The following is a 13,322-nucleotide window of genomic DNA, read 5'->3' on the forward strand; positions in this document are numbered from 1 at the left end:
TCCTAGCCTGGAATCATTCCTTTCAATTGCTAGTTTTTTTCAGATTGCACATTGACATTATTTTATGTGCAGTTGTCAGATTTCTAGTACATTCACGTTATTCTTATTCCCAGCTATATTATTCTTATTCCCAATAGGCAGCAGCAGTAATTCTCTTTGGCTAAAATATAATTCTGTTGTTTTATCTCCCTGTCTAGTGTCTGCCCTTTAAAGATGTGGATTGTTTGTGTGAAACGACTCATATAGCTGTACTGATGGAAATTTTAAGTATTGGCTGTCTGAGTGAGGTAAGTCAAAGGACAAGGATGAGATGAAAAGCAGGCTACTTGTCTGTCTTGTTGAAATTTGAGTGATAAGCCAACAGCCTAACTTTTGTACAAGATAGATTACAAAAACGTAGCAGGCAGACATTCTAACAAACAAGATGGGGAGGAGGTGGAGGAGCCTTGACCATTCCCTCAATAATGCCTTTGTGCAGGAAGGACTTATCTGACCAAAGACTATTGACAGCTCTCTACTACTGAGCCTTTGATAACAAATCTTATTTATTATAATTTGCCAGTACACTAACAATTGCAATGAATTATCTTTTTCCCTAAGTAGCTTTTCTTAGAAACAAAATTGCTTAATTAACCTAGCGAGATATTACTTTATAGCTGCAGTTGTTATACTCACTCAAATTTGTCATGTAAGTTTGGTAGCATTTTCCTAGAGAAGATATCATTGCCATAATTAGGGATAGTGGAAAATGTGGAATGACTCTCAGTTGCAGGTTAAAAAACATGTCCGTAGTTGAGGTATCTCTGGATGTTAATCTCTGTAGCCAAAAGAAGCCCAGAAGAGAATTGAGTTCTTCCTGCAATTAGCTGTCATTTGCAAGGGAGGCTTAGCCATTCCTGCCTATAACTTTGTTTGCTGGAAATGTTATCTTGCCATTACTGGTGCCTAAGGGTGGTAAGTTGGTTGTCTGTCTCTTTAGCCTCAACCTGAAGAAGCAGTAGCTAATTTTTCAGTTGGCCCTTGCCTTTGATCTCTGTCCATTTTGGCTAGAGTGTTTCCATCAGGAATGAAAGCTCCTGCTAGCACAGGCTAGAGGTTCCATGCTTAGGTGTTGCTCAGAAAATCAGTGAGGTGAGGAGGCCAAGTATGGGATAATGTGTATGTATGATGCAGGATATTCATAGAATCATAGAATCGTTAAGGTTGGAAAAGACCCTTAAGATCATCGAGTCCAACCATCCAAACCAACATTGCCCCCATATATTCCAGTTATTCATGGCTGAGAACTGTCTGTTGTCTTTCATGGTGTAGCTCTGTCATTAGGGCTGCTATAATAGCAGATAGAAATTGTGTTGAGAGAGGAGACAATAAGAAAGGAAACTGCAGTGATGTAAAGGCAAAAGACGTATGAGAAAAATCAGCCCTAGTGGACCAGAGATTCCAAGGTACGTAGAACTGGTAGGAAAGCACAATGTTTTGGCAGTAGGGCTCTGTGGTGGCAAGCCCTTTTGCCTCTGAAAGTGTATGGGTGAGAACTCCCAAAGAGTTGTTCTCTCTGTGATCAGCCAACCACAAGCTGTGTGCAAGAGGAACAGATGGAGTTCTCTGATGCTCTGATGTCATCTGTCTTAATGACTGTTCCGCTTCTCCACTGTTCTTTCAAGTGGCCTGAACTTACGCAGTCCTTCTGAAGTCAGTGAAAGTTGCGAGTGCTGAGGCCCTCGTAGGTCCCCTATGTTCTGTGATATTTATACACAGACCTTGGACCTCCCCGCACCTCTGTCTCTAAGGACACTAAAAGATGGTAGGTATTTGAGCTGAAGGAGAATTTACAATGTCTACAAGCAACTGAAGACTTGTTACACCTCTGAAAAGAGTTCCGTAGCCACACAAACGTTACTCAGTGGGGTGCTGTGCCAGTTTGCTTTGCAGTCTTTGGACATTTACTGTTCAGTCAGTCACCAGGCTGGAACAATGGGACCCCCTGCCAAACAAAGGGCTCTGAACTCTCACTGAGGTTGTTTGATTTCAAGCATCGGACTTCTAATGCTTTCTTACTCCAGTGGGAGCTGCAGAGAACGCCACAGATAGCTTGTTCCACACAACAAAGCAGGGATGCTGAATCTAAAGTACATATCAATTGAAAAGAATTAACTCATTATGCTCATTAATCACAACAAGCAGAAGCCATTATTACCCCATCCAACATAAACACTAACACTTGGAAAATAATTACAAGACAGAATATGCACATTTGGAAATCTAGGGATATAAATATGTGCAAGTAGAGACTCAAGCCAACACTTGCAAGAATGTGGATTATTCAACATCTGCACTATGTTCTGTGTATTACTCTAAAGCATTTTTAGGTAGCACTTTAGTTTCATCACTAGAATCGTTAGCACGTGATTTTGTTTGCTGTGATCATGCTATATCCCACTGTCATCACTTTTCTGCCAGCCTTGGCTTGTGTTAGTCTTTGTCCCTAGCTAATTACTACTGAAGTTAGCAAGAGTCTTTCCATTGAACTTAATGAGAAATCAGCGAGGCTGCAAGATATAATGACTGGTGCATCATGGTGTGCTTGCTGCAGTGCTCTTCTCCTTCAAGACTGTTTTCTTATCTACTGGGGTCAGAATAGATGTAGTTTCCTTCAGAACTGCTCAGTTTGGCTGTAGTCTACAATTTACTGTTTGGTACTTGTTTCTTGGGTTCATGAAATCAAGAAAATCTGTTTTCTCTGAAACAGTAATAGAGACTGTCCTCATTTGAATAACTGATAAACTCTTTAAGCCAGTGGTTATAATGACAGCATAATCATGTAGCTCTGTTACAGTTTGCAAATAACATAATAGACAAAGAGTCAGTAAGTACTATAAAAGCTTCTGAAGTTTGTGTATTATGGTCCTGACAGTAGAAAAGATAAAAAAATAATCCTAATTTATCTTTTTGTAAAACAGCATACACTGACTAATACAGGCAGGCAGGAAAATCTTCCCTCTTTAACACACGATTTAGAAAATTGTAGCAAAAATATATAAGACACTTTTAAAACAAAACAATGTTCAAAATTGGATCCTACAAATGCCCATCTGGAGACACAGTTGGAACCCTTTAATCATCCTAAGTGATTTGTTTCACCTGTTTACAGTGTGTTTATAAACTCAAACGGGGAAAAAAGTAATCAATTCAGCTAACAGGAAATCAGGACTTGACAAAGGAAGAGACTGAGAGAAAATCATAATGCTTGAACACAAGTGGCTTGTCAACAGCAGACAGCAGAGTGCACTTCCTTTGTGAATGCGTGGATGCTGTTATTCCCTCAAAACAGAAGCTGGTTTTGAAACTTTGTGTTTGGAATCAACTGGCAATTAAGAAACTTGGGTAGGGAAATGGCTATGATTCCCTGCCCTTATTTAAAGCATCGTTGTGGAAAATCCTACAAAAGGTCTCTGTAATGTAGATACAGGAGACTAAAGGGGATGGAATGAACTGTGAGATTTTAGAGGCATTTTTTTGTATGATGAAAGCCAAATCTTTAACCTTTGCATTCTTTAATCTTCATTTTCTACCTGCTAGTGCAAGGCTGCATCTTTTCTTGTGGGAGTGGTCTGTATTCATTCATTTAGACTGACTTTCTCTGCAGGAAGAGTGGCTATGGGTATTTTTGGAGGACTATCTCAGACCGTTGATTAAGACTGGTTTTGGTGGCCAGAAGGATCTACAGTGAACAATGTTACTGTTATGCAATGATCACTGTAAAGCTAACAGCATAAAGAAAGAGCGTATGACAGCATGACAGATAAACAAACACATTGTACATTTGAGAGACCAGTGGGCAATATCCCAGAGGGATAACTTGGCCTTGATTTACCCAGAGGCACATGTGCTGCTCTTGGTGAATGGCTGTCGTGCTTTGAGCAGGGGGTAACACTGCAGTTTCTCTGAAATCAGGACTAGTGTCCAATGCCTTGCTTTTAGGTGCCTCCTAACAGGAACCTTAAAACAGTAATATTGAAATTCTTCAGTATAGCTGAGTTCTTATAAACAGTGCAATGCTTTCTACTTGAGGAACATGTTGGTAACTGGCAATGGGCTAGATTTTTATAAGTGTGTAATTGATTTTACACAATGTATTCTATACCTATGCATATTCATAGAAAAGGGATAACACTTTTCTTTGGTCTGTCTCATAAAATGATGGACTAACTGACCTCCCCTGACAGAAGGGCTTCCCTTTCTCCTATTCTTTGAATACGATCTACCTGGGCTATCAAGGACCCATATCAATGCAAAGTCTACAAAAACAGCTCCATCTGCACAGACTACAACCCACTCTGTTATTGCCTGCATTTCTGATGCTGTCATCTGAATGGCTTCCTTCTTATTTCTGCAGTTATTTTGAAATAATTTTATTTTAAGTAAACACAAATATGTGAATGATACAAATTTCTTTCCTAGTTGGTAAATCAGTCAGAAATACATGCATATAGGCAATAACATTCAAGGAAAAAAAAAAGAAAACAAAAAAACCCAACCTTTGACTATCTTTGAAAAGTACTACAGGCTACATTACAGAGCAAACCACAGATACATCTTTTAATAGTTTTCATTAAGCTATAAATAAGGGCACTGAGAAAATGTATTTAAGGCTAAGACTCTGTCTAAAACGAACTTCTCGTTTGAACATATGGTTCGAACTTGTCAGAAGTTGTTTCCTGCCTGGAACAAGAAGACTTGGGGCTAGTCACTGTTGTAAATGTTGCTTTAATACTCCTCATTATTGGCGTATCAACCTCATCTTTTTCACTGCATCTTTTGAAAGCTGCTTGTTAAACAGAATATTTACTCAATGCAAAACAAAGAGTAAAAAATAGCTGTTATGTCTATATTTATTCCCAAACTGTATCAGTATGTTATCAATAACATAACCATTTTTGATACTACTATGTTGACCCACGTTGAGCAGCAGTAAGCCTTGTAGGCTGTTTTGCAGTAATGCAGAACATTGGTGCATCATAAATGTAATTTTACCTACATTTGTATGAAATATTGGCATATATATGTCATTCTTTTAAATTACTTTTGCATATAAAGAAATCTAATATATATGTAATAGCTCTTCAAAGACCACAAGTTTGCTTGCATGCTGGGAAGAAATGGTAAGATGTGAATAAGATCAGCAATTACTCATTGTCACTGTTAGAATACCATGTTTAATTCCAGAGCAGTTGCTTTTACAAAGAGTTAAACTTCTTGAAATGAGAAAATCATTATGGAATTGCTGAGAGAACAATAACTGAGAAAGTCATACTGTAGACGGGCTAATAACAGGGAAAAATGCATAAAAATGTACGAAGTGCTCTATCGAAGGCATGTTATTTTATGCTGTATTGCTACATCTCCATACTTCCACTTTAACTATCAGATATCTGCAGAGAATTTCTAGGCCTACACACAGAACTGGTTGTATAATGAGGCAATCTTGGGATTGGAAATTAATTGCCAGCGTACATGAACCACCTCTTTTGCATGCTAAGAACTACTAGGAAGGGACAGTGGGTCTTCAATGGCCAGGGCCAGATGGCTTAAATTCTGCCTAAGTTACTGTTTTCAATATGTCCAAGAACTGTACCACAGCCAGTAGTCACAGATGGAGTTAAGACACACGAGCCTTTAGGATCATGCACTGGCCAGCAGCAAGGGCATATTGGCTCCAGAACTACCCCCTATTCAGTTTATCTTAGGCTATTTTAAAAGTTTATCCCCATAGGGTAGCTAAAGGGACTATTGCACTGGAAGCAACGTAACTTTAGGACTGTGCAGCATGAGCTACAGAAGAAGGAACGAATGAATGCCTATGAAGCAGTACAGTGTAAAATCTGTGCTGCTTCTGATACTTGAATTGGCTTGGTTAAAGCTACCTGTGGTATCTCTGCAGTAGACTGCAAACAGCCTGTTGGAAAAGAAGCAGGAGGCAGGGGAAAAAGACTACCAGGAAAGGGTGGTCAGAAGTGTGAATAAACCCACATAAATCTGAGTCTATGTTCAATGACCAGGTGGTCATATAGCATCGTACTGTATGAGGATGATACTTTTGTCCTCAGCTCCAGATGCAGCAGACCCCACTGCAGGAACTGTCCAGTAGTTTCACAGTGCACACAGCTTAGACAACGTGGTCTACAGAATCAGATGTGAAAGGAAACATGTACTGCCTGGGACCTCTGCTCAGTGATCTCTAGAATCACAGTGACTCATTCACACTCTGTGAACATTTGGACGTTCTAAAATGATCAATGGAGCACATCACGACATACTTTTTAGTGAGTTGCAATGCATGACCTTTCAGTATTTTGGGATGTTAACAATTTCTACTGGAAAATCATCCGATAAGATCCCATAATTTCAGTTCCCTCAGTAGCTTTATCCTAATTTGTAGCTTTTTTTTTTAATTTTTAAATGAACATGAATGTGTAAGGATGAGTTTACCGGGTCAAAACTAAAGCAGAGTGTCCTGTCTGAAGCACTGGCTGAACTTTTACAGAAGGCAAATAGGAACCAAAGTTTTAAAAATTGTCCACCCAGCTGCTCTGCGCCCTGGAATAGGGCAGTCGGTACATCCAAGGACATTCCTTGGGATTCACTTTGACCCTCAGTTTTCCCCTCGAGTCTGGAGAAGTGTTCTGCAGAGGTAGCCAGGAAATAGTTAAAAGTACTGAACGCATCAGGTATGATTTGGTATAAAAGGAAAAGGAACAGCAGTGTGAACAGGGAAGGAGGGATAGGCTGCTCTTCTGTTTATTTTACCTGATGCTCCTTGGTACTACAGAGAGCTCACCTAAACACAGCTGTGGCATTGTTCACTGTGCTCCCACCAAGGGAAGCTTTTGAGTTGTCTTTGGGGGCAGGTGAGCTTGGAAGATGTGGTGGGGTGGAAATTGTGATTTCTTCAGGGGATTTTCAGAAAAGAAATAGATCAGAGTGAATAGCAGTAGTAATTGACTCACTTTTGAGCACCAATGTCTCACATTGCTAAACCAAGGAAAACATTTCCAATATATTTGTATCTGACCATTGCACTTCAGTCAGCATGGAGCAGAGCTATTCTTTACTCACTCCAGAAACGCACCCTTCGGATTTCCAAGGAACTGTATTCACCTTCGTTTCTAGTTTACTAGCATAGATTTAGGAACTTTCAAGGTATTAAGTACTACATCTCTGTGGATGTTTTTGTCAGAAAAATGAAAAAACCTTACTCAGAGCATCCTACTAACTGCTCCACTAATGACACGATCAGCTGCAGCAATAACATTTAAAACATCAAGCTAGATGAGAATCTTAAGCTAAACCCAAACTGACAATGGAAGAAATCTTTGCCTGGTTAAAGATAGTATCACTGGCTTTATACTACCTCCTCCATTATTAATGGAAAGTAACAGGTAGGAACAAGATATATCAGTGGCAGGAGGAAAGTGTACTGATTTCTTCCTGTCTTCACCCATCCCTGGAGCAAAGAGGTAGAAGAGTTGCTAAGAATCTCATTTTCTCTTTAATTTTTAGCTTTACACAACAGAAATGCATCTGTCTGAGAATTCCACCTAAAATTTGCAATTAGTAGGGCCAACAGAAAAGCATTATTATGAACTTGTCCACAGCACAGACAAAAGGCACAACAACATGTTTCCCAATCTTTGCACATGGAAATGAGAAATAACATTTCAGGAGATGGACTGAACCTTATAAAATCTTAACTACCGCCACCAGAAAGTGCTGCAGTTCTGCCAAGTCAATTCAGGCAAGATGCATAACGTGATTTGAATATGTAGAAAGGAGTTTTGTGAGTAATTCCAGTGCATTGCTAAAAGGAATAAGAGATCTAAAGTACAAAGCGATCTGGTTTTCTGAATGAAAATTCAGGAATTTATTGGATTTCTAAGGCATGGGGTGAATTATCTCTCCAGTACAACAAACGTGAAAATGATCATAAAAAAAGGAACATTTCCCAGGGAAGACTCACAGCACCTTCTGAGAAAGACGGTCCGTCAAATCATCTCTGTTAGAAACCTGACAGCTACATCTCCCCTTTGCTCTATGGAGACTACAGCTGTCCTATTCTATTATTGTCAAGAGCACAAAGGTAAAGTTTTTCCCTGTCCTGTTTTCTTTCGCAGTCACAAAAGCTTGTTTTGCTGCAAGTAATCAGAAAAAATCAAGCACTTAGAAACCGTGTTCCTACCAGACCTCTGGATATGCACAGATGGCAATTTAAATAGTCTCATTAGTTAAAATCAGGAGGAACCAAGCAGCTCAGACCTGTCTGTGAGAAGAGCTATTAAAAACAGAGTCTGAAGTGATTTCTGAGGAGGAGGCAAATGCCTCTGCCAGCTGCAGAAATACAAAGAGGAGGGAAATTTGAAATCCTCTCCTTTCACACACAATCTCTACAACTCCTTATCAGTATGAATTAGATGACATTGACTGAGGGACAGGTACTGTTTCCACAGGTGGGGAAGCAAAACCCTGAGCAATTGTTGCTGTTACAGAATTAGTATTAAAAGATGGAGCACAGAGAGCACCTGAAGTCAAACAGAGGAAGTGTCTGTTGTGAAAGAAAGCAAGAGAGTAAAACCAATGAAAGGCTGAAGGAGAAAGACCAAAGACAGGGAGAAGAACAGTGTGTTAGGGAGAGATCTTAAAGAAGTACAGAGGAGCACAGTCAATGAACTACTGAGGGCTCTGCCTCTCATCATGTGATAATTGTTAACTCTGTATTTTTATTTCAGCAGAGAACCTGATCTCAGTCTCTCACCCCTAAACTTTTCCTCTCTTTTCTCACCTGTCCACAGCTATTGCTGTCATGGAGTAGATGCTGGCGAAGACAGCTGTGATTGGGAAGAAGTTGTGGAAGCGACAATAAGCCTCTCCAAAGTACCACTCACTGTGCAGCGCATAGATGAAGTTGATGAGAGTATTGAAAGCAGCCATGGAGGCATCGGAGAAGGCCAGGTTCACCAGGAAGTAATTGGTTACCGTCCTCATGCGCTTGTGAGCCAGGATAATCCAGATGACAATGAGATTTCCAAAAACGGCCACTGCCACCACACCACCGTAAGCCAGAGACCACAGGGCAATGCGCCAAGAGGGTTGCACAAACTGATTGGTGAAGTTGGCTGCTGAGGATGCTACAGGGGGCGACGCGTTTCCAGCTGGCAGTCCCAGTGCCTGTCCCCAGGGATCGCCCGCTGCAGCAAGGCTCATGTTCCACCTGCTGCTCATGCTTATGTTCCAGTTGGCTGTGGGGACAGAAGTCATCTTGGATGTTCCTCTCCTTTCTTCCAGGAATGATGTGCCTCTCCCACCTTCCTCTCCCAACCCTCCAAAATCCCCACTAACAGATAAGAAGAAAGAAAGAAAGAAAATAAAAAAGGAAGCAAGGCAGCACAGCAGGTACTGGGAAAGAGAGAGCTGTCCGAAAAAGCTTGGGCTATAGTGTTCAAACTGTTAGAAATGCTGTACTAGCTGAGTCGGGAAAGCTACCTCTGGGTAGAACAGCATCCCATTCCTCCTCTGTACGGCCACCTCTTGCTTTTGGTTTTGCTGAAGGAGAAGGGGACTGGGAGCCAAGGCACATTTTATAGGCTTGTGAGTTCCCAACGTCATGAAGGGAGTGGAGTGATAAGCTCCGTCGGCTGGTAAGATAACACCTCTTTCTCTCTGTTCTCCCTCCTCCCCTTTTATTTCATTCATTGCCAGCAGCAGGCACTTTCAGGAGCTGTGGAGAGTGCCACAGGGAAAAGGAATTCTTGTCTCGTTTTTGTTGAGAGATTTGTTTTATATTGCCTTTCTTTAAGTTTCATTATTGTGCTTCCTTTTTAAATAGTCTTTTTGCCCTGTCTTTGCAGGGCTAATTAGCTGGCTTAGTTGAACATCCCAGGACTGAGACTGCGTTTTATTAAAGCTGTTTCCAGATGAATTTATGAAATTATTGCAGATGAATTCAGATCTGCTTTTTTGTGCTGTCTTTTCATTTAGTGCACGCTTTCCTTTTAACCATTCTGTTAACTACAGATTTGGAATAGTGACCTCTTTCAGATAAAGGAATACATCCTGCTGCTCCCTAATTTCACTTTTCAATCTGTAATATGTAATTGACATCAAGAAACATTTATAAAAATAAAACGTGACTGTCTTTTTCTTACAGCGCTCACTTTGGTGCCTGTAAAGCTATTTGCATGTTCAGAAGACACTGATTTTTGTTGAAACACTATGCAGCCCTAAACATGGATGTCCTTAAATATGAGTAAAATGATAGGGGTTTGTTTTCTTTGTATATTTGAAAAAAAAATTTTTAGTTCTTTTTACTTATTTGCATTTATTTTACACTTAGTACTATTATTGTTTTGAGCAAACAATATTTTTATATGCAGTGATTTCTATACTGGTAGAAAAGGGTAAATGAGGAAATTTAACACCTGATGTTTTCACATCCAAGAAATCAGTTTTCATGTTAATAGGTTAACAACAGCTGGCATTGGGAATGCATGCTTTGTGCAAGGGTTGATTGCAAGGGACTTCAACTAACAAACCTTTGTTATTCAATAGGCTGCAGTCTTTAGGGAGAAAATGTGTTTTAGTGCTGATCTGCTCCATGCTTCAACAATTTAGAGCTACTACTTGTCATCAGCAGAGATCTCAACTGTATCACAGCAGTGGGAGCTATTCAATACCCCTATCAGCAATGACACATTCTACATTTTTTTAAACAAAAGCTTCATACAAAAATCAAATATTCCTGCATGCCACTTCTTCCCTGCTGTATTTACCCAGTGGAAGTAGTGTCTGCACTTTAATTGTCAGGTCTTCACTGCAGTTTTAATTTGAATGACTGCAATTGTGGCTATTTCTATATGCTTCTCAGGTCTTACCAGCTGACATGTTCCTAAGCAGCAGCCCACCCCAGGCTTAGAAACTCTGCTGAAAACCACCCTTTGCTACAGCATTTCTAGAACCTACCCATACGCTGCAGGTCCTCATCACAGGAAAACACTGGGCTTAATCCCACAGTTCCATTTCAAGTCCCACGTCTTCCATCTTTGCCTTTCATCTTCTCCCTGGAGGTGAGTCTGAAGAAGGGAACAGTAGTTCACACACCGTTTCTCCAATAGGTTTTGTGCCGTGTTCTCAAGAGATCCCGTAGTAAGAAGCACAGAGTCAGGAGAGACTGTAGTAGTGCTGAGCAGGTTGAACCGCTCTTTAAGATAGCTTAGACTACAGTGAACTGTAGGATATATTTCTCTGACTTTTGGGCATATATAGAGGAGACTTTGGGAAGGCAGTGAAGAATAAGCAGTTGAGCAATTCAGGTGCACTCTCCTGGTAAAATCAGTGGGGTGCTGGCCAGAGGGTTAATAGCTAGGGCTCCTTGTTGTATCGTATCATTAAAAATAGGCCAGTGGGATAGACTGTGAGAATCCCATACCTGGGCAAGGAAATCTGACTTGTAATAAATGATCTAAGTCACAGGCAAAGTCCAAGTAAGAAACTGAATTCACTATGGTAAAGAAAATCTCTGTCAGTCTGAGTGTTGAAAGAATTCAAATGGTGGTTCCAATGAGTGAGGAATGCTGGACTGACTAGTTATAGCAGAGACTTGGACACTCAACTCTTGAATCCAGAAGCTTCACTCAAGATTTTCATATGGCTATGAGCCAGAAAGCACAAACCCAGACCTGTGCCCTATACTCTTGCACCTTTATGCCCAAACTAGAAAGTCCAGACTGTATCCTTTTAGTAAGCTGATGTGTTTTCCACATTCCCACACCAGCTGCCCAAGTCCTTGTGTCCCACATGCTTCTGTTGCTTCCACCCAGCTCTCCCAGCCTCAGCTTTATTACTCCTTTTCCTCAGTTTCAGCAGAGACACAGGGACCTTATTTCTTGCACACAGTACTGCTAGGTGTACAGCAGAGTGCAAACCTCTAGGAACAGCATACAGTGTAGCACGTGCAGTAACTTCCTCTGTATAGAAACATAAAGGATCTGTGTTTGAACTATTTGCCTCTGCATAGTTCATGGAGTCACATTTGTGTCTTGTGTGTAAATTCTGTCTCAGTGGTGAATTCCCCTGAAAAATGTGTAATATGCAGTAGTTTTGCACCAATGCTGCAAACTAGCGGCCGTATTTTGACTTTGAGAGCAGCAGTCTAATTTCTTGTTCCTCCTTTCTCACAGGAATGAAGCTTGTTCTGGCTCTCTGTCTTGGAAAATTGCTTGTCATTGCAAACCCCGTGTTCTGGAGAGACCATTCCTAATATGTATTTCCCTAATCCTCTACAGTGCCCCCAAAGGAAATTGTTCTCCTCAATACATTCCTAGTCACAGTGTGAGAAGTTTAGTGCAAGTCAACACCTCATTATGCAAGGAAAGCTGTCAGTAAATTGAGTCCTTGACATGTACTTTAAACAAAAATCAGGAAGCTTTTTGTATTCTGTGTTTGTGAAATGTCAGCCAGACCACCAATACAGTATATGAACAAAAGCGTTAGCTTTGCAGCATAGAAATGAAAGTATCATTGATTCCTGTCTTCTTCTTCAGGGGTACCCTGAGGAAACCGAGGAAATATTCCACTCCTGCCGAGAACTTTTCATACACGGTGCTCTTCCCCATCCCCTCTTCTCCACGCATGAGGAGAAGAGAAACTGTGGTGTCCCATTAGCATAGTTCCATAATGGACAACTTAGATTTTTCATTAATCACTTTCTCAGTGAGCTGGGTGTTATCTGTTGTGTTGCAGCAAGTATCCAAATCTGGCAGAAGAGGTGGCTGAGTATCTGGAGCTGTTTTGAGAAATTGAACACTGAACAGCACAGGGCAAATGTTGGGCAACTGGATCAGCCTCCCATGGGGAACATTTGCAATTCCTTTTGGAGACTGTAAAAATTTGCTAGAATAAATTCCTCTGTGCTCTAGCTTTCATTCTTATTGAAACCCTAGAGGAGTAGTCTGGTGCAATCAATTGAAGCAAAACCAGGTCCTCCTACATCTAAAAGACTACAGCAAAGAAATAGGTTGATCTGCCCTTTAGCACCTGTCTTGTTAGCATTTTATTTAACTAATTAAGGAAAGAGGTTAGGCAGTCAGTAATTGGCTCTTGCCTAGAGAGGAAATTCACTTGGACAGTGAAGTCAACTGTGCCTCTCCATCAAAATTTGTGTTGATTATACATGTACCGATTAACATTTGGTCAGCTGAAGGTCATCAGCATTCGGTTTCTCAAATAAGTTCCACAGCAACTTCGGTAAAAACATTTGTATTAATTACTTC

The 13,322-nt window shown here is 40.6% G+C and overlaps 1 protein-coding gene across 1 annotated transcript in view; it reads right to left on the reverse strand.

Annotated features, from left to right (window-relative positions):
- Window positions 1-9,351, reverse strand: part of TACR3 (tachykinin receptor 3) — a 37,899-nt gene extending 28,548 nt beyond the window's left edge. Inside the window, exon 1 of the mRNA XM_009474677.2 lies at window positions 8,837-9,351. Within this exon, the coding sequence (XP_009472952.1) occupies window positions 8,837-9,312 (476 nt within the window). The 5' untranslated portion in view covers window positions 9,313-9,351. The remainder of the gene's footprint in view (window positions 1-8,836) is intronic.
- Between the last annotated feature and the right edge of the window lie 3,971 nt (window positions 9,352-13,322).

This window comes from Nipponia nippon, unplaced genomic scaffold, assembly GCF_047370975.1.
Source record: "Nipponia nippon isolate SJK-2023a ecotype South Korea unplaced genomic scaffold, ASM4737097v1 scaffold_6, whole genome shotgun sequence".
NCBI lineage: Eukaryota > Metazoa > Chordata > Aves > Pelecaniformes > Threskiornithidae > Nipponia > Nipponia nippon.